Raw genomic sequence first — 21,342 nt, 5'->3', positions numbered from 1 at the left:
TCAACGACTGCAGTTTGGAGAACTGATTATGATGCTGCCGATTCACTGTGGTATTTCCGTGTGCGTGTGTGCAAGCACATACTCCACAATGAATATTTCAATGAATGGATGAAATTATTAATAGCATAAATCATGCATTTGTGGATGTTTTATGAACAAATGCAAGCTTTAAAGGGCAACACACTCACAAGGACAGGCAGGCATGGAGATGCAGAGGTTTGTGCACATCTGTCCTGTTGTTGTTTTTTTAGTCTTTTTTAAACACATGGGCTCAGAGAGAGAGATTTAACAGTGTTGTGCCTTGTAATGAGGTCAAATCAGCTAACTGGTTCCTCATGTGAAAACAGAGAGACGCTGCACAGTTTTGAATTTTGCTGTGTTCATTTTTAAGCACTGCAATACTTCTATAATGTGAAACATAGAAATTAAATGAATGAGAACGAGTTAAAGATCATAAAGTCGATTTTTTCAGAATAATCCAAACCATAATCTACTATTTGAGCCGCATTCAGATTTGGAAAACCATCAAATAATCAAACAGTTTTTACTACCATTTAATAAAAGAGTCCACGAAGTGATCAACCTAAATGCAATACAGACAATCAGGCTCTCAAGGAAAGTCTTTTATATAAAAATGAACATCGTGTATTTATATAATTTGATCATATGTGTGTCGTGGCCATGTGTCAGTGAGAGTCTTTCAATATAAATACATTACAAAAAAAACCAGGTAGAAATTAGCTTTACATACTTTACACAGCCTCGAAGCTATTTACACGGTTAATTACAAAATGAGCTTTTCAGTGCACTCATGCGTGCAACCCACATCCATCAGATCAAATTAAATGGTCTACAGAGGTTCAGAGAAGTGTGCGGACGACAATCAAAATCAGGCACATAATTCAGGGATTATTAGAGTACACAACCTTTCTTAGTAATCAACACAAATCAAACACAAATTAATCTTGTGCCGTGTTCAACCGAATAACTGCAAAACGATTATTTGAGAACATTTTTTAACTATTCTTTAGATATATTTTCATACGAAGAGCAAGTAATAACAAAACTGGAAATTATGCTTTTCTTTTCATTTTTCTGTCATGAAATGAATACGCTTAATCCACTTTTCACCATGTCACTGTGATAACTTTCCTTGTAAATCACCTTCACTCTATCAAAGTGCATGAAAAAGGGATAATTTCATGTCGTGCAATTTGTTAAACGTTTTCTTTAAAATATTTTAAATGTTTTTATCTAGATTGGAAATTTTAAAAAGCATTATTTAGTTTAAATAAATATTAGTGAAACCTGAATAAGAACGTCACAGCAGCTTCAGCAAATTTCTCATGTCGACATGAGTTGGCAACATAGGCTGCAGGCTGCAGTATATAGAAAGTTACTGGGAATTATTTAGCAGGAATTTTCATTCTGCTCAATATTCTCCATCTGCTTTTAGCTTCAGTCTGTTGGTTTATCAGCTGCAAGGTGGAGTCTCTCATGTCGTCTGTCTCGTGGTAAGATATTTTGCTCAGGATATAAATTCCACTGAAAGATGTCTGGGGGGGAAAATAACATTCCTAGTATTGTGATGTAAATCATAATTAAGGAAGTTAACATTCACAAAAGTTTCCTATAGTCAAGTTGATGTGTGTTAAAACAAAACAAAACTGAATGCCGTTAACTCATGTAAACCCGTGTGTAATCCATGTTGTAGATTAATAGATTCATCAATTTCTTCATTTTCTGTTGAGTGAGGACGACTTAGTTCAGAGCTGGTGGAGAATGTAACTGTGACAAAACGGACTCCTGGGTTGTTCTGCTTAAACGGAGGCTGTGAGTTACTTAAAAATATTGCATATTTCTTCGGCATCTGCTAATATAATATATATGTATAAAAAAAATCCACCTCTTTGACCACGAGTTATTTTAGGCTATATTCTCTGCTGTAAACAAAACAGACCAAAACCACACATTCACTCGCCGCACAGTCGAGTCAAAGGAAGGTTTCCTCATAGTTTTCACCGGGCTCCCCGAGTTTAGAGTCTCCGGATATTGATCTGATGACCTCAGAGAGATCCCTGGTGGCTACCCGGGTCACACTGTCATAAGATGGAGGTGAGGACATCAGAGTGTCGTCGCCGGTCTGTTCAATCTCCACCCCCACGGGCCCGTAGTGCTGTATCATGGTTGCTATCAGCCCCTCTGTCTCCGGAGCGTTCTCCACATCCACCACGGTCTCGTAGTTTATTTGTCTGTAGAGGTAGGATGCCTGTTTCATCTGCCGGCGCACCAGGTGCCTCCTGTAACACCTCTGGATGATGACCGCGGACACCTCCTCCAGTTTGCGGCGCAGTGTGGAGGTGATGGGCTCGTGGGAAATCTTGGAGGGGTTCGTCACCATGAACTTCTCCTCCATTTGCTGCTTGAGCGCGTCCATCTCGCCCGACTCTCCGAGCACACGCTTTGTGAAGGCAAACAGGATGTCCAGGCAGTGGATCCTGTCTCCACTGACCATGGGAAGGTCCATGGAGATCAGCTTGATCCTGTTGGGCTTGGCGATGCGCAGCGGCTCAGACAAGGTGTCAGCAAAGCTGGACAGCATGGAAAACTCAATAAACTGTGTGGCCTCGGAGTCAAACTTCTCCCAGACCTCATAAAACATCTCAAAGTCATCCTCGCTCAGCGGCTCTGTGCTTTCCTCCGTGGCAACGCTGAAGTTCTCCAGGATGATAGCTATATACATATTAACCACAATGAGGAAGGATATTATAATGTAACTGACAAAGAAAGTGATGCCCACTGACGGGCTGCCACAGTTTCCCCGGGTGTTGGTGCCAGTGTTGACAAAGTTGACGTCACACTCGTCTGGGGAGTTGGACATTATTGGACTCAGGAGGTTGTCCCAGCCTGCAGAGGTGCTGATCTGAAAAAGGCAGATCATGCTATTTCCAAAAGTCTCAAAGTTGAACATGTCGTCGACGCCGTCCTGTTTTTTCACATAGGCGAAGTTCGCCATTCCAAAGATCGCATAGATGAACATGACGAGGAAAAGCAGGAGGCCAATGTTGAACAGCGCCGGCATGGACATCATTAAGGCAAAGAGTAAAGTTCTTATTCCTTTGGCTGCACGTATGAGTCGGAGTACACGTCCTATCCTCGCCAGGCGGATGACTCGAAACAAGGTCGGAGATACAAAGTACTTCTCAATGATGTCAGCAAGAACAATCCCTGGAAATAAGAGAGAGGGACAAGACACCATTAGGTTTGTCTCATTTCAAAATAATAATAATAATAAATGACTGTTTAATGTAAAGGGGTTGCTCACAGTGACAAACCCACTAAAAAAATTTCACCTGACACTGCGGCTTCTCCTTTTATAACATTAGTCCTTCAGTTAATTCACTGCTCTCACCAACCTTGATTTTTCAGTGAAGAAAGCTCCAATAAACCCACTGTAAGCTTCCTGCCCAGCACTTACCAACAGGCAAACAAGCTCTGGTTCTAATTCTAGGTGCTGAACATTAAGAAGCATTTAAAACCCAAATACTTCACCCAGGGGTTGATGGAGACCAAAATGGAGCCAAGAGAAGAGTGAATACAAGAGCTATGTTCATCAGGTGAACGCAAACACAGCAAAAAATGAATATTAAAGGGGCATGTAAGCGATTTTGGAGAAAGCTTGTTTCTTTCTTTGCAGTTGTTGTGATTTACCTGCTCTGGATGGGCCGCGAACCCGCAAACTCGGTTACGGGAGACTGACAGGATAACCTCTGAGTTGCAGCCCCTCCCGGGGGCACGTCTCTTAAGATGACGACGAGTGATGTTTACAAACTGCACTAGCAGTGTTGTGTGGCGTGGTCCGCACCATTTCTTTTTTTCCGATTTACGGAGCCTGGGCTGAGCCGAAACCCCAGTTTTTTTCCCCCGGCGTGCACACGGAAGCGACAGCAAGGAAATATTCGCTGATTTTTACAAAACGTGTATTGCTTTAGAATCGCTTACTGCCCCTTTAAATGTGGAATTATATCCACAGGATGTGTTAGTAGGCAACTGTTTGCTTTATATGGTGACAATATGACAATGTGTTTACAGCCTGTCCCACTGCCCCCTGGTTGCCACAAAGGGGGAAAAAATAGTAGATGCAGCTGTAACTTTCATTTGTTGAATAGGAGCAACAAGTTGACCTTTTATGATGTCTTATTTCAATAGTAGAAAATGCTCAAGATATTTTGTGAACCACAGAACTCCACAAGAAAACAGCAAAAAAATAAAAATCTTATTTCTCCCAATATGATATTCTGCTTAAAGCAAAAAGAAAAACAGAGGTAATAGTTTGTGGGTTGTTGATTTAGTGCAGTGTCTCTACCTACCCACAATGGACAGAATTATCACCACAAAATCAAAGATGTTCCACGCAACAGTGAAGAAATAACAGCGGAGGGCAAAGATCTTGATCAGGCATTCCGTGGTGAAGATCACGATGAAGACCAGGTTGATCTTGTTGAGGATGGACTCCATGCGCTCTGACTGCTCGTCTGTTTCCACCATCATGGTCACCATGTTGACGATAATGAGCATCATGATCATGATGTCGAAGGCTTGCTTGGACACAAGGTCGAAGAAGAAGGCTTGGACAATGTTCTGGGGATCGGGAAAAACAAACGGCGATTGCGTCAGTGGCTAGAAAAATGATTTGTACATTATCCATGATAATGATGGACGGGTGAATGTGATGTTCTAAAATTGCAAAGAAACCAGTCAATGTCTGAAACGTGTTACAAATATATATATATATATATATATATATATATATATATATATAAATTTGTTATATCAGTTTACCGCAGGCCTTGGTATTGGTTTTTGTGGCTTTTTAGATCCCAGTTTCTTCATAGCGTTATAGTACTTCTTCTGTTCTTCGGTCATGAAGATATCCTGTCCACCTAAGTATAGGCAAAAGGAGACTCACATTATTTTGAGAGTAAATATGTCCTAAAAAAATATTTTATCTTGTTCAATGTAAAACAGGAAGTATAAACAACTTGTTCCATCCAGTTCTGGGTCACATTGTTTTTGTGGTAAATACTCCTGTGACAGTGTAATTATTGGTGATACGGGTTACAAAAAATGTCAGGAAATATAGAAGTAGGCTCCTTGTACTCAATGAGACTGCCTGATTAAATGAAGATCAAATACAAAACAACAAACAAACTATCCAGGCCCAACGTCTGCGTTGTCAATACTCATCTTTCTTTTCTGCTGATTGAAATTGTCAATTATGACACCAATGAAGAGATTGAGGGTGAAGAAGGAGCCGAATATGATGAAGACGACAAAGTATATGTACATGTAGAGGTTGATCTCTCTGATGGGCTGTTCTTCCACCTGAACACAAACAGTTTGGTAAGTCCTTGCTGTTGACATGTTTATGATATACCTTGAACTGCACGAGCACAAAGACATACTTACTCCTCTGGAATCAACAGCTGCATGCATTATCTCCATCCAGCCTTTAAATGTAGCCTATAACACAATGTAACGTTACACAACGTTATGGTTTGGGGCACCGCATTGTCCTGTGAACCATTGACTTTATCTATTGAAAAACAACATCACAAATTCAACTCAAACTTCTATTATGATCACACCAACGCTTCCTGAAACAAGAAGATGATTCATGAGATGAACGTGTGTGGAACAGATTTGACAAAGGGGAGAAACCCACCACTTGCAGGAGGGAGAGGTACCCGAGTCCCACGTTGTCGAAGTTGACCTTCACCTTTGTCCAGTAGAACTGGGTGTCGTTCATGGCGAGGCACTCGGACTTGTTGTTGACCAGAGCGACACTGTGGATGAAGCCCGTTCGGTTCACACACTTGCCGAACTTGCCGGCGAACAGGTTGACTCCCATGATGCTGAAGATGAGCCAGAAGATGAGACACACGAGCAGCACGTTCATGATGGAGGGGATTGCTCCTATCAGGGCGTTCACGACCACCTGTTGTCCAGCAAACAGGAAACAGCTCAGGCTCGCGGTCAGGAGTTACTCGGTTGAGTGCCGTTCCACAACTCTGAATCACTGATTTCTTTTAGTGATACATTGCAATTCATCTAGTTTTCTTAGTAAGCTAATTATCCGATAGTTGACTGTGGTTCAGATCAATATACAGCCTACAGGTCTTTTTAGCTAAATGCTAAAGTCAGTGTGTTAACATGATCAATGCAAACATGCTGATGTGTAGCCGATATTGTGTTAACCAGTCCATCTCATACATGCACACATATTTCACTGGATAAGTAAAAAATATCACTACCAGCAATCACAATTAAAGAGCGGAAATGCCATATTTCTCATTTCTCACCCGCATGCCTTCAAATCTGGACAGAGCCCTGAGAGGTCTCAGAGCCCGGAGGGTCCTCAGGGACTTGATGGCAGTAAAGTCGGAATATCCCAGTGAATTTGCCGCCAGGCTTATCAAGGACACCTACGTGGAGCACAGGAAGGCATTTGGACTGTGATAATCATAAAATGTCTACGGTAATCAATATTCATGTTTAAACCCTTTAAGGGGAGGAGTTGCAACATTTTACAGTGCATAAGTAAGAACAAAAACATTATGAAAAGTACTTAAGCGACATATGTTCATCGTCTTTTCAACACATCGGTCAAGGAACTGCATAAAAAATTTCTGGGCAAAAGTTTCAAAGAAAAAAAGCTCAATAATAGATCATAAGACTGGTAGAAAATATCTAATATTTTTGAGTTTTTGTGTATTTTGGGACATTCCACAGTTAGGAACACAACTATTGAAATTTTGAGGTTTAGATTTGGTTTGGTTGTTTTATCATCTTTTAGCAAATTTAGATTTCCACTCTATTCTACACCCAAAACAAACAAAACAAAATGGTATTCCGCTGTTGAATGACCCTTGGATGACAGCTAGGAATGAAAATGGCATGATGTCAATGAAAGAAACAAGAAATTCTTGTCATGATTGATGATGACAAAACACAGACAAGTATGCACATATGGGCAAATAGAGTCCATGCATGCATACTCAGCTATATATGCATATGAGATATGTATATATATGAAATAGAGTGAGTTTTATAAAGAATTTATATCTGCCTTTGCCAAATTTGTTTCCCAATTTGCATCCAATTGATCCAGTAAGTTCATTAAAAAACAATTTGGGCTAATAAGGCCCCAATGGTGTGTATTTCTTTATAAAAGTCTATTTACAGATGTGATTGTCCAATATATCTAAAGAAGATACTCAAAATTAATTCTCAGGACTAGAGAAGTCTTTGGCTCCACAAGAGAACAGACGGAAAAATACAAAAAACAAAGTAGAAGAAAGTAAGAAGCCTAAATAATCAACTATGTGATGTTGCCGTGCATCACCACGGGTCGTGACCACGAGGATTGTTTTATTTTAACTTTTTTAAATAAAATAACATTTAACAGTCATAGTTAAATAGACACAGGGAGATGTGTTTATTACGAGGGATGTGAAATTTCTTTAAAAAAACAGACAAAACAAATAACATTCAGTGCACAAGACACAGCAGTTAAGACATGAATTCCACCAGTGCATTTTTTAAATTGCAAAAAATAAGACTAATAATGTCTAATCGTTTTTTTTTTTAGGTTTAATATGAAGAGTCAACTACACCAGATCTTCTGTAGATAGACCTCAGAGTACATGGCACCGCAATTGTTCCTGATATAAAAGCCAAGGTCCTGCAGTAACTGATTCCAGGGGTGACTGTCGCCTAGAAATGTATCACATTCAATAATGTGGTTGTTTTTTGGGGGATCAGGACGGTGGCTTTTGATATCACAACAGAAAGCACTTACGAGTGAAGAAAACACAGAAGCATTTGAGATGCAGATGCGAGTTTCCGAACACCATCATTCCAGCTCATACTCACCTGGGACCCGCTAACTACAACTTACCCTAACAATAGAGCGGTCTGTGGCGATCTGTGTAACGGCAGGTGAAATCAGAGGAGAAGTCAGGCCTCGGGCTGAATGCCTCAGGCTCTTTGGATGACTACACGCCACAGAGCCACATGCTGTTACATGGCTGAGATGACTGGAGCACTCATTTGATGTGTATGAAAGCATTTGTACAACTTAACAAGTGTTTTGTGTGTGTTGTAGCCGTCTGTATGTTTAAGCAGTGTCGAGTTTGTCTCAAATATAAGAGATAGTGTGTTCAGTACACCATCAGTCAAGGAAGAGGCCAGTTCTTGCAGAGCACAAATGAACTGTCAAGTGCTTTCCTTTATGTAATGACACTCACCAAGACGTAACTCCCACAAACATGAAAAGCTACATTGTGCCCCCTTACTGTTCAACCTGAACTCTCAGCATGTGATTTTCGACCGACAGCATCCTTTCGTGTGACGCAACAAAAACACACGAGGTAGAAGAAAAAAAACATCCACTCACATCCACGATCAGAAAGTCGAGCCAGCACCAGTAGTTGGTGAAATATTTCTTGAAGCCATACGCGATCCACTTGAGGAACATCTCGAGCACGAAGATGTAGGAGAAGACTTTGTCGGCATATTCCAGCACCACCTTCACCACTTTTCTCTTCTCGATGTAGATGTCCTCGAACGCCTGCAGCAGTGCAGTAGTGGCAGAGTGAGAGAAAACACAACTTCACGCCACTACTGTTGGTATAACATAACATAAAAAAACAGATGATTTTCGAAGCCAGTTATTGTAGATATAACAACTTTGCTTGACAGTTTTTCTGTCACATTAACATCCCACAGTGAGAAACGATGCTGCAGGGTTGTTGTTATCAAACTTCAGCCTTCAAGCTTCTTTGCTATGGATTAATATTATGATCAGGTAGGCACTAAATTTAATGTGGATCAGACAGTTTTCTAGTTGGTTGTATTTAAAAAAAATCTTCAGACCAAATTTTCTCGTTAAAAACATCTAGTGTGTGATTAGTTCTAGTTTTTTTTTAGATGCAAGCAGGTTGTAACCTCCTTGTATAAAGCCAGTCAATGTATTTATCTACAGGAATTATCTCTTGATAGAAGTTTTTGTTGTTTTTGGCAGTGTGTCCCATTGCTGCCAATACGGCCACAGTCGTATGAAAGTATGTATTAAGTCACGACTGATGCAAACCGTGACATCAGATGTGATCGGGCACAGCTGGATGGTAGAGAGAAGATTACTGGCTGATTTCTTTATTATAACAATGTCTGCTGGGGAAAAAAATAAAAGAGTTTATGATTACTTTATTTTTCCTAATGGCATCTAGAAGCCTTACCAGGGCACCACTGCTGAGCAGGATCATGAAAATGATGAAGGTCTCAAACCAGCTATGCTCCACGATCTGGTAGCAGGTCTTTCTCAGCCTCCACCAGGCCTCGCCCAGACCCTGGCTGGTGTCGATGTTACAGCACGGACAGTGCCTCATGCACACTGAGGGGGGTGACGTGAAAGCAAACCAGTCACACGATCAGGAACAACTCATGATCACTTTTGTGAAAATAAAGGTGGGCAATTAAATGTTATATTCACATTCTGGGAAGCATTCCTCGGGCTCCATGCTCTCCTCAGCCAGCTCTGATATGTTCTCTATCTCTTCTCCAGGCTTCCTCAGGTCCACCGTGCTGCCTTCTGACAGGCTGATCATCTCCTGAGAAATAACAGAAAGTCTCCGTCTTACCGACCAACTTACAGTATATTCTGATTAACAGTAGATCCGTTATCTACTCTGGTGCCAGCTGGACCTGTGTTCCTGCACATGGAGATACTAAGTTGTTACTTTGGAAAGCGGAAAAAGAGGCAAAGGTACAAAACTGTGTACATAATTGTTTGAACAGCGAAGGAAATAGTCATCCCATAAACCATTGCGAATGCATTTCCAATGACAGTTTAGCTTCATCTTGAATCTTTTCATCATAATCACTATAATGTTTATATTGTTGATAAGAGTCTTGTAATGTATTGCAGCTTGTGTTTCGTGTGTGTATAGTGTATTACGATCGTAGATTTCAGTGATAGCAGCGGGTACCAGTAACTCATGCTACGTTTCATTACATCTCGGAACTCGGTGTTCGGAGCTCAGAAGTCGGTATTGGTGGGGTTCCTCCGAGTTCTGAGGTGTAACAGAACGACAATCCGACGCCCGAGCTCCGAGTTCCGAGTACGATGGAACGCAGCGTTACTAGCTGACATGAAGTTTGCGGGTGTAGTAAGCGTTTCCATGGTAGCAGCGAGCTCCACCAATCAGAGACATTGATGTTCCAATTAATGATTGTGGGTAGTGTGGTACATCTCAATGACATTGCGAAATATATATTTTTTTTCCTAAAACAAGGTTGATATCATACGGACTTGTGGCTTCTACATGTGCTTATACCATCCTTTCACAACCTCGTAGCTCGTGGTAAGTCTAAATTGGATGGTTACGACATTATGGCTAATCATCAAAATGTCAATATGAATGGGATTTTCACTTCCGGAACCTCCTCTGGATTCATCCCATCAAATCCAGCTCACCTAGACACACTGCCTCGCCTCTTGAATCTCTTCTGAGCCTTAATACAATTTCCAGGAGATTTGTCTGTTGTATAAGCAACATATTTAACATGATTTATAGGACAGAGGTGCAGCTTCAATCCTATAAAATGGTATGAAGTCTAATCCAGCATTAAAGACTATTCGCGCGACCTGGAGACAAGATTACCAGCATTACCATCTTAGTGTCCAAAGACAGAGCAGAGAGAATGTGCACTGGTGGCATTTTGATGAGTCAGGATTATGCGCCGATCAGCCACAACATTAAGGTCGAGGCTGATTGCCGTAGTGTATATAATAGCAGGATCAGGGTTTTTTTGCCACATGTAAAATTGTAATATATGTGCACAATAGGCCAATTGCTCTTTGCTGTAAAGTGAATCATCAAATCTGTGAGTAAAGTAAGCAACAATTTCTCAATAATTACAATCTTGTCATTTTTCAACACATGTAAAATGCATCCTCCCTTACTGCTGGGCAGCTGCTGATGTCCAGTTAAGCTGATGAAGGGCTGGAGGAGAGCGGTTTTTTTTTTGGTTTTTTTCATTTCCATTTTCCCTGATGCCTAATTCTGGTGTGGTGCGGAGAGGAGCATGGCAGGCAAAGAGGAAGAGAGAGAGCGCCAGACTGCAGCCTGCTCAGCTCAGCCTCTCCCATGGCCTGGCTCCGTTCAGCTGTGTCAGTTTAATCTGCTCTGCAGGGCCTGGCTCCACATCTGGCCTGCTGCTGTCTGCCTGCCAGAGAGGATAGGAGCGACCCCCCCCCACACACAAACTCCCGGCCTGATGGGACGAGCAGCTATGGAGGAGTGCACGAGAAGCAGGAGTACGGCAACGGGAAGAAACAGGGAGTTTGATAAAGGGAGGGTGGATTGTGGTTATACAATCGTATGTGTTTGCTGAGCATGATTGATCTCCTTCAGCCCTGTTCCCATTCATAAAATTATATATCCTAACCCTAACCCCATATACACACACATATGTATATATTCTCACATATTAACTATTTAACTACAGGTTCTGCTATAATCAGTTCACCCATCAGAGTGTGGGGATTATATTACTGATCATCCCAGCCAGTCACAGTGCTTCTCTCCTATTTAAAATATTTGGTAAGTAAAGTTTTAAAGGAATATTGTCAAAAGATGAAACAAAATGCACCTCCCAGTCCATTTAAAGTTCACTTATGATAACAACATTATCTGCAAATACATACCCAAGCCAATATGTCACCTGACTTTGACAACATGACTTATTGGACCTTATTGTCCTGCAGATAACCTCCTATAGAACCATAACGGAATGTTTTTACTCATCCATTTTTGTTCAGATTTAATAAACAGGATGTAAATTGTTAATTAGTGAGCTTGGGAGCTGAGGTGCGTGGATTATGATTCCTGTCTACAGAGCAAAGCTAAGTGTACATTTTATATTTACATTACAGGCATGAGACCGATATAGATCTTCTGGTCTTACAGTCGGCAAGAAAAGAAAAGAAAAAATGTTTCACAAAAACCATATCCTCAATTTTAGCTTGCTCAGCCAGAGGTCGTTTGTCTAATGATACTGTACAAATAATACAAGAGATACTACTAGTGCTGTCTAAGCTACCTCTGTCAAACTAATACATTCATGGGGAAATATCAACCTTGCTTGATTGGCATTTGTATAAATTATACCATGCACATATTTAATAGTCTGGATTTCAGAATAGAAGAGCTCACTAGAATAAGTATAAACACCTGTATGGGTGTGCACGTCCTTTAAATGTTGGTGCAGTCCCTTACAAATGTTTTGACCCGATAAGTGCCAGTAAGTCATGACAGTGTGCACAATACCAGCACCTTGACACTGAAACCTTGACTCAGCTGCAGCACCGGATTGCGGGATGAAGAAGGATGCCTTATGACAACATTATATCAGCATAATAACATGACATTACAGTCAATATGGCAGAGGCAGGAGATAATGAAACTACAACTGGTTGACAGGAGTTAATTCATTGACTGCTTAAGTTTAGGTAACTCCAAACAGAAAAACTGTCTCCTGGCATTTGCCATAAACAAATTTTTGACATTTGGCCACTCAGCTTTCTGAGAAACCTTCACCAGATGTTTGCATGATGCTACATGAGCTATTAATAACTTAAACGGAAATAAAACATCTGGATTCCCAAGTTTGTCCCACTGGGGCAGTATACTCCATCAGAGTTCACCTTGTCTGCTTGACAGATTAACAGCTTATGTTAAAGCCTCCACATCTGCGTCCACTTCACGGCCCGCCCCTCCCCTGCTACACCTTATGTCCCTCCCCCATCATCGCATCAAACCCCCTTTTGCCCTGCTTGACTTCTGAATGACACAAAGAGCAGCAAATCAGAACCAGCGGACTGGAAACTGATGAGATTCTTGGTTGATGTTATTTCACTTAAAACTAGGAGCCAAAAACAAACCCCGAGCTGAACTGATGAGTCCTTTGAGAAAACTTTCTAGAACATTTTCTGGAAACATCTTGGGCACAAAGCCAGCCTGCCACTATAATCACGTGGGTCTTATTCTAGTTCCAGGATCTCCATTATCTAAACATGCAGAGGTACCTTTAGTTTTAAAAACTAATTTTAATGATAACAATGTAAATTAAGTTCAATGACAAAAGTTCAATTTTTCTAAAATCCACTGCAGCTGTCGAAACAAACCCCACATCAGCCACTCAAACAAGTCCCAAAACATAATTTAACACTATTTTTTATACGCCAATAGATTTATAACAACCACCTAATAATTTCCTTGAAATTTCTTTTAAAAAGTAAAATGTAGTTTGTAAAGGGGGATAGTTCGTTTACGGTGCTTCCAATGAACACATTCTAATGGATTTTGCATCAAAAGCCCTCAACCTGCAAAAGTGTTAAGTTTTGTCTACAGGTGAGCAATTAATTCAACATGCAAGAAGAATAAACTAACGATGAATTGATATTTACTTGGTTTTAAATTGAGCTGTTTCTTAAAAAAAAAAAGACTATTTATGATTAGTATCAAATCAGTCTACATACAGGAATTTATCAGGAAATTCCAGACAAAGAAATTAAGTGTAAGTCAATAGGTCAGATATACCTTTGCTAAAATATATATATTTCATTCATTTATATAATTTTTCTGTTTCTTGTCAGCCCATGTGGTTACCTCAGCTGTCACCAGACAGAAAACAGATGGATAAGGTTAATATTGAGTTTCCAATTCAGGGAGACCCACATCAAATGCAAAGATTAAAATTTTGGTCTCCCTTGCTGTGACACTGTTGAAATTTCTGAGCAGGTTTTATCTGTCTCTTCCAAAGCAGCACACCTGGTATCACATAGAAAACAGAGCAGCATGTGATTTTGTTGGTAGATAACCTCTACAAGCCATGAGTGTGCAGAACAGCAAACCAAGAAATTGTGAGCTACAATTTTGTGTAAACGCGTTTGTAGATATGACAAACTCACCGGCTTGTTGTCCTCATCCTCTGATGACTCTGAAATCTCCTCTTCTTCGAGGAACTCCACATCCGACTCTCCAGGTGCGATGGGAACAATGACCGTCAGGTTTGGGTTGGTCATGTAGCTGTCCTCCTCTGGGATGATGTATTTCTCCCCGTAGCATACAAAAATCCCCCCATTGCTCTCCACATGATTGCCGACCAGCTTGATGGCCTGACTGGCTTCTTTGGCCTTCTGCTTCTGCCGCTTCGAGCCGCGGTTGAAGAGGTTGCCGACACTCGTCACGAGCCAGGAGACACCGGACTGGATTCGGGCGATGGCGATCTGGATGTTATTCAAATCACCGTCTTCGTCTGGAGCCGAGAGGTTGTCAGAGCTGAAGGAGCTGAGCAGCAGGGCCAGAAAGAGATTCAGCACCTGTTGACGGACAAACGTGTGTTACATTACATTTGATTTGGAAAAATTATCAGAACATTGCTTTAATTCTAAAGCCATTTCACCTGAATGTGGTATATACTGTATTTAAATTGTGATTATGCCAACATCTACCTTCCTTAGAGAATGGTTAAGCCTGTAAGCTAAGTACAACAATGAAACCTATGACAACATTGTCAAATCCTGCATTGTAAATTCAACAGGATATTCTACTCAGATATGCAGAAAAACATATGACTTGAAAGTATATCCAACTCCCAATTAATCTGTGTGTTCGGTTAGAGAGCAGCAGTATGGAGACCATTTCGGCACTGCACTGGTCTGTGTGTGCGGTGCCCGAGTGCATGTGTGATGTGTACAGTTGGTAAGGATCATCTTTAGCCACTGAGCCAGTCAGAGATGGGGTGAGCAGGAGCAGATGATTAGTGATGAATGCCCTCCGACCTTCTCGTCCCTAAGCATCCTGGATAATCCCTTGGATAAACAGCTTTCCCACGATTCATGTGCAGCGAAGGTTTCAGTCCATTAAACTCCATAAGAAGCACTGTTGTGATCTGGTATTTGCCCTAACAAGGCAATAGAGTCGCCAAAGGTGTCCGTGTCCAACAGGTGTAAGACAACATAGACTGTTGTCGAGGTCGTTTCATCACATCACTGTCATTGCTGAGTTAAATCCTTTGGGATGATGTTTAAAGCTGTAGAGTGTATTTCGAGAGACAGAGTGTGTGAACTGGTGTGAAACCACCAGGCCATAGATGATGCTGTGGGACCAAAGGTGACATTCACTGAGCCCCATCCCTTTAGTTACTGTTGCTACTACTTTTGCTCTAGCATGACGCATATTACAAACAAATGGAAGATTTAACACTTCGTATTAATTCCTGGCACTTTTATAAACAGTGGATCTTCATCCATGAAAAACATTAAGTTAACCAAAAAGGTTTTAAAAAACTGATACATTTCAGACCATGGGATTAAATGTGGAGCAAACTAGCATGTAATGGCAGAGGGAACAGAGGGCATGCTGGGAACAGGTGTTTGAACAATATCCAACATGAACGAAGCTCGTTGCTGCATTAAAAAAAAAGAAGCCTGTCTGGGTTTTAAAACAGTTATGCAAACGATGCTCTTATGTCAGTGTATATGCTTGTTTGGACATAGATAATATATACAACTATACATAATTCACCTCTTAGAGTCAAGCCAAAAATTTAAACTTACCCTAAGGAGAAATATAATGAAATGAAATCCTGAAATACTATTAAACAGACTTTATGATTGTATTTATTGAAGCAATGAGCACTACAATGACGCCACATTTGAAGTAGAACTACACAGACTATAAATAAATGCTGCAACTGCTGACTCTTCCGGGATTTTTTTTTAGCGGTTCTCATTAACGTTAGCTTACAGGACACAGCTGGACAACAAATCACCATATGGGCGGACCAATACATATCCTTGCTATGGGACTCGAGTAACGGCTGTTGTGTACAAACAGAACTGTCAAACAGATTAATCTTTTCTTTTCTTTTTTCTCAATAGAAACAGCTGGATGTGATGATGTACTGGCTTTGTTTCAATCTAGTGTATAAAAAAAATCAATACCTGGAATGACAGCGAGAACACTCAGTGGCCTTGGTCGATGCTTTGCACAGTACTTAGGTCACAATTTTACCCATAAGGCTTAATTCTGTCGCAGTGGATAAAATATTCCGCCCTGTTCGACATGAGGCCGCAGCAAAGCTGCTCCTATCGTAGTGTGTATGCTGTGGCTACAGTTTGCATGACAGCAATAATACACAGTGTATGAATCGGAAAGGACAACAGATGGTTTGTATGTTGGCCAGACTCTGTTTTCAAGTCCGCTAATGCTAATCTGCAAAAGAGTTTGCATGATGCCGTGACATAACCGCATACGCAGTGATCAGTGTGTGTTCATCGTAGCTGCAGATATATCTGGGTTTGCAAAATTCGTCGCAATGAGGCACCAATCACTTTTTCAAGTAGGTCCCCTCCTCCTGATATGGAATCACCAGTCCTCATTGGTGCAATGTAATCCCTGATTACTTTTGACATCATCATTTGGATTTCACAGTAGTCAAGAGTTGGTTTCTTTGTGGTGCAATTGAATTTCTTTCTAGGCAGACACCCTGTGATCATATACTGTTAAAGGATAAGGCTGATAATACTCACAATACAAACGTAATATGTTTGTTATTCCTCTATTCTTTTTTGGGGGGCTTTTCACAAGATTTGTTGATGATATATGAAAAATCTATGACCATATTTATCCTTTAAATAAAACAACATCTTCAATCATGTCCAAACTCCAATTTAGTACTCACCACCAAGTTCCCTATGACCATGACCAACATGAACACCAGGATGCAGAGGGGCTGACCTGCCACTTCCATACAATCCCACATGGTCTCGATCCACTCGCCGCACAGCACGCGGAACACGATCAGGAAAGAGTGGAAGAAGTCCTTCATGTGCCAGCGAGGCAGCTGACAGTCAATGGAGATCTTGCACACAAAATCCTGATAGTTTTTGCCAAACAGCTGCATGCCCACCACAGCGAAAATGAAGACGATAATGGCCAACACCAGTGTCAGGTTTCCCAGGGCACCCACTGAGTTGCCGATGATCTTGATGAGCGTGTTGAGAGTTGGCCAGGACTTGGCTAGTTTGAAGACTCGCAACTGAGGAAGAGAACGAGGTGAGGAAGGCAAACGATGATGCATTGTTACAAGAAACTGTGTCTGATGTTGACGTTGGATGTTCTAGAGTGCTGAATCTCATTAACAATATTTGAACCGGTTATATGTTGTTAGATGAATGTTAGAAATTAGATGTGTGATTGCTATATCATTTTTATAACAAAAAATTGATTGTTGACCAACCCTCAGTCTTGACAGGATGACTAGTTTGTGTATGTTTATAAAACGAATGCAAAGAGTGTCAGGGAAATGCTATGCTATCATTAAAGTATTAATTTCAGTCCAAGATTCAAGAGTCATTTTACCAGTCTAAATGAGCGCAGGACAGACAGCCCCTCAACATTGGAAAGACCCAACTCCATGAGACTGAGGCAAACTATGACCCCGTCAAAGATGTTCCAGCCCTGTTGGAAGTAGTAGTACGGGTCCATGGCAACCAGCTTCAGCACCATCTCAGCTGTAAAGATCCCTGTAAACACCTGTAAACACACAGAAAGCCTGGTTAATACCTCTGTGAAATTTTGTTCACGAGAAAGAGAGGGTTTGACGGACAACATGAAAACATAATGCCCAAGCACTAAAACTAGAAGAGATCTACAGTGGACACCGTGTGCCAGATTGAGTAACCAAATAATTCATGAAAATAATGCCAAGAATAGACAATATTACAATATTGAGGGTAAAAAATAGAGATAAAACAGTAGGAGAGGAGAGGGGGACATCTGGACTGCTCTAGATAAGCAGCAGAAAATGTATGGATAAAAATCAAAACAATAGAAAGCACCAACTAAAAAACGGAACAAACAGAAGCGAAAAAAACATTCTGATCGGTCGAATAAATAGAGGTGAGTTTAAGTGTGTTTCCAAACTTGAAGACACTGGCAGAGTCTATAATTTACCAGTAGGCGGGGATGGTAAAATACAAACGAGGGAATCAGACCACCTCTTCTAAAAATACTACCACTTACCAAAGATAATCACAAGTAGTGTAAAGTAGAAACCTTGAAGAAGGATCATAATGGTCCTATTTGAATCCAGCTCAGCATCACTGGCTATAAAAACACAGCTGTTTGATATAGAAATACATTATCTGAATGAACGACCCCTTCACTGCTCATCTAGCACCTAACAACACTTTGTATTAAGTGTGTTAAATGCTGTTTATCTGTCTAGTCCTATCATGAACACCCCCCCCCCCCCTTACCAGATTGCCCACTGAGAGCATGGTGTTGAACTCATCGGTCATGGGGTAGTGCTCCAAGGCCATGAAGAGAGTGTTCAGCACAATGCATATGGTGATGCCTAGATCCAGGAAAGGATCCATTACCATGAACTTCACCCACTCCTTCAGCTTCAGCCACCAGGGGCAGCAGTCCCATATCAGGTACTTCTTGGCAAACGTGTACCAGCAGGGATGGCACTTCTGCCTCGACACCTGAAGCTCTGCAAAGAGACACCATTGTGAACCCTTCATCCTCTGAATTTTCCTTTGTTTTATCCTTTCTTTTTAAATACCAGTGGCCCCAAGCATGTAAAACTCAACATCTTATGCTAGCTTCAATCCGTACTAAATCTCTGTGTCTCAACGTAGCGAGAATTACAAGAGTAACCTTTAAAGGAATAGATCAACTTTGAAAAAAGAAGATTGATACCACCAATGGATGTCGTCTATACATTGACTAAGCTTTAGAGGTGCTGGTGGGTGGATTCGGTTAACTTGACGTTTTTTCTTTCCGGTTTTGCTGACCTCAGCCAACAAACTGCTGCAAATAGGCGTAATTCCCATTTCACACTTTTCATTTAATAAATGACACCACTCACCATCGATGGCATCACTGAAGAAACTGACAGAGCTCAACCCTCTTTTCCTGTGCACCTGAGGAGGCTCGGTAACTGTCGGGGAAGGCTGGAGGAGATGTCTGGGAACTGGTTCCTCTGCATTGGTGGGTTTCTGGCAGACAGAAAAACAGAAAGATATACCACAAGGCTTGCTTCTCGCTTTTATTAAGTGAGCAGTCATTTTAGATGTAGTTTACTATTGCAGTATTTTCCAATTTCTAACAAGTGTCTGTCACTCACTGTGTCTTCTCTGACCCTCTCCATGCTGTAAGCAGGCATGGAGGTTGGAGTGAGCAGGCCCACAGCAGTGACTCCATTCTGGTCTAGGGAAATATTGAGCCGGCCGTTGATGTTGAGGCTGGGGGTCAAGATTTGGGAGCAGTGACTCCTCACACTGCCCGTCCTCCTCTTCCAGGGCGTTGCCATTGAACTGGCCCGACTCCTGAAGGCGTCCCCGTGAACACTGTACTCGTCGTCCCCGTAGTCGGCCTCCGAGTTGTTGCGTGCCCGGAAAGAGCTGAACATGCTGACCTGGCTTCCTCTCCTGGTGCTGAGGGGGTGAGAGGAGAGCGTTGCCAGCAGAGGGTGGACGGGCAGGGGCGACAGATGAGGCTGAAGAGACACAGAGGATACATTAGCGCAGGTGGCCTAGAACATCAAAGACTATCAAGAGTGCTGTCGTTGAATGATGTACCATTGGCTCGTCCATTGCGTCGAACTTCTCTTCAGCAGCTTCCTCTTCGGTCTCCTCTGACAACATCCTGTGGGATCTTCTTCTTCTGCTGCTGTTTCGTCGTATACTTCCTGTCTTCAGACAAAATGGAGACACCTCTGGGGATAACACTGAGTCGGTCTCCTGGGCTTGTCTCTTTGCCAACTACACACAGAAATAAAATGATGTTACCGGATATTATTCTTTTTGTCGAAAGCACACACGGAAACCCTCGCTGACTGGTTGCGATACACCTACTCTTTGCTCTTGTCGAAGGTGCTCCATAGCCAGCTGAAACTCTCTCTCTTTCTGCCAGGCCTCAGCAATGGTTGCCTGATTCTGCTCCTCGTAAGCCATTGCCACGACAGCCAGGATGAGGTTGACCAGGTAGAAAGAGCCCAGGAAGATTACCAGCACAAAGAAAATCATGTAGGTCTTCCCTGCTGAGCGCAGGGTCTGAGGAAGCAGACATAGGGGCAGTAATGTCAAAGGAAAATACCATGTTTCACAGTTTTAAAAGAATGCAGTGTGTGGTTATGATGGAAAACATTTGACTGAGTAAGTTCATTGCTGAAGTTTGGGGCAACAGACAGTATAACAACTAAAGGTTAAAGATATCCTACAAGTTTTACCCTATTCATCTTAAAAAATGAAAAAGAAAATACCGGAATAGCCATTATAGGCATTTGTCGCATTATAAAATGTAATTAACTATTTGGAAGTTTGGGTAGCAACTTTACTAACCGCATTTATTAACAGTCACAGTAAGAGGTATAGAATATATTGAGAGTTGGTTATATTTTGTCTCTTGTCTTGCTAATATTGTACACGTTGTTGTACAATCATGTCGGGATACTGACCTCAACCAATCATTCAAAGCTGCAGGCCGTTAAAACAAAAACAGAGACACAGCTGAAAGACACTAAAACGCTCTGTACAGGTGATGGATTCTCAGTTTGTTTGTCACTACGATCAACTCCTTTTATATTACAGGTAGTAATTGAAAATGAATCTAAAAATTACTGATAACCGCCGCTTTTAATTTCTGCCCTGGTTGACATTAAAAATAGGTGCTTTAGATGGCATGGTTAAATTAGAGAGTTGTTTGTATCCTGCTGGAATGCTAATGTTGTTTTCCTGTATGGACTGTATTGAGAGATTGAGTTGAGTCACTGTGCCACTCACAGCTTTCCCTAATTAACCAGGTCAGTGATATATTATCATGACCAGTGGAAGAAGCTAAGACCTTTCTTACAGTCGTAAAAATACTGGACCAATGGACCATTTAAAATTCATGTGGGGGAAAGTAAATATGGATTATTATTCAAGGGGAGCAAGAAAACATTACAAATTAATTGCAGATTAAAACACAATTGCACCTGATGAAAGAGTTTTTCCCAGTAGTCTTGCGTCATGAGTCGGAAAAGGGCCAGGAAAGCCCAGCCGAAAGTGTCAAAACTGGTGTAGCCGTAGTTCGGATTTCTTCCCACTTTTAGGCAGTCAAATCCATCTGGACACTTCCTGTAATGCACAAACAGTTTGAAGGCAGAAGGCAGATGATTATAGGCCAGGACTGGTAAACAAAAGCTTTGCACAACTGTATC

The 21,342-nt window shown here is 41.4% G+C and overlaps 1 protein-coding gene across 2 annotated transcripts in view; it reads right to left on the bottom strand.

The window, feature by feature from the left end:
* Nucleotides 1–456: 456 nt before the first annotated feature.
* Nucleotides 457–21,342, bottom strand: part of LOC118310653 (sodium channel protein type 4 subunit alpha B-like) — a 39,836-nt gene continuing 18,950 nt past the window's right edge. For both annotated transcript variants that reach the window (XM_035633776.2, XM_047332110.1), the window contains 19 exons: nt 21,118–21,259; nt 19,997–20,194; nt 19,721–19,903; nt 19,267–19,638; nt 19,009–19,138; nt 18,392–18,630; nt 17,493–17,666; nt 16,813–17,169; nt 14,036–14,446; nt 9,554–9,671; nt 9,300–9,454; nt 8,459–8,632; nt 6,363–6,485; nt 5,726–5,998; nt 5,470–5,523; nt 5,248–5,385; nt 4,843–4,947; nt 4,371–4,641; nt 457–3,228 (listed from right to left, as the gene is read on the bottom strand). In XM_035633776.2, the coding sequence (XP_035489669.2) occupies nt 1,994–3,228; nt 4,371–4,641; nt 4,843–4,947; nt 5,248–5,385; nt 5,470–5,523; nt 5,726–5,998; nt 6,363–6,485; nt 8,459–8,632; nt 9,300–9,454; nt 9,554–9,671; nt 14,036–14,446; nt 16,813–17,169; nt 17,493–17,666; nt 18,392–18,630; nt 19,009–19,138; nt 19,267–19,638; nt 19,721–19,903; nt 19,997–20,194; nt 21,118–21,259 (4,852 nt within the window). In that variant the 3' untranslated portion in view covers nt 457–1,993. The remainder of the gene's footprint in view (nt 3,229–4,370; nt 4,642–4,842; nt 4,948–5,247; nt 5,386–5,469; nt 5,524–5,725; nt 5,999–6,362; nt 6,486–8,458; nt 8,633–9,299; nt 9,455–9,553; nt 9,672–14,035; nt 14,447–16,812; nt 17,170–17,492; nt 17,667–18,391; nt 18,631–19,008; nt 19,139–19,266; nt 19,639–19,720; nt 19,904–19,996; nt 20,195–21,117; nt 21,260–21,342) is intronic.

The sequence above is a fragment of the Scophthalmus maximus genome, chromosome 5 (assembly GCF_022379125.1).
Source record: "Scophthalmus maximus strain ysfricsl-2021 chromosome 5, ASM2237912v1, whole genome shotgun sequence".
NCBI lineage: Eukaryota > Metazoa > Chordata > Actinopteri > Pleuronectiformes > Scophthalmidae > Scophthalmus > Scophthalmus maximus.
This window is presented reverse-complemented; position numbering and strand designations above follow the sequence as displayed.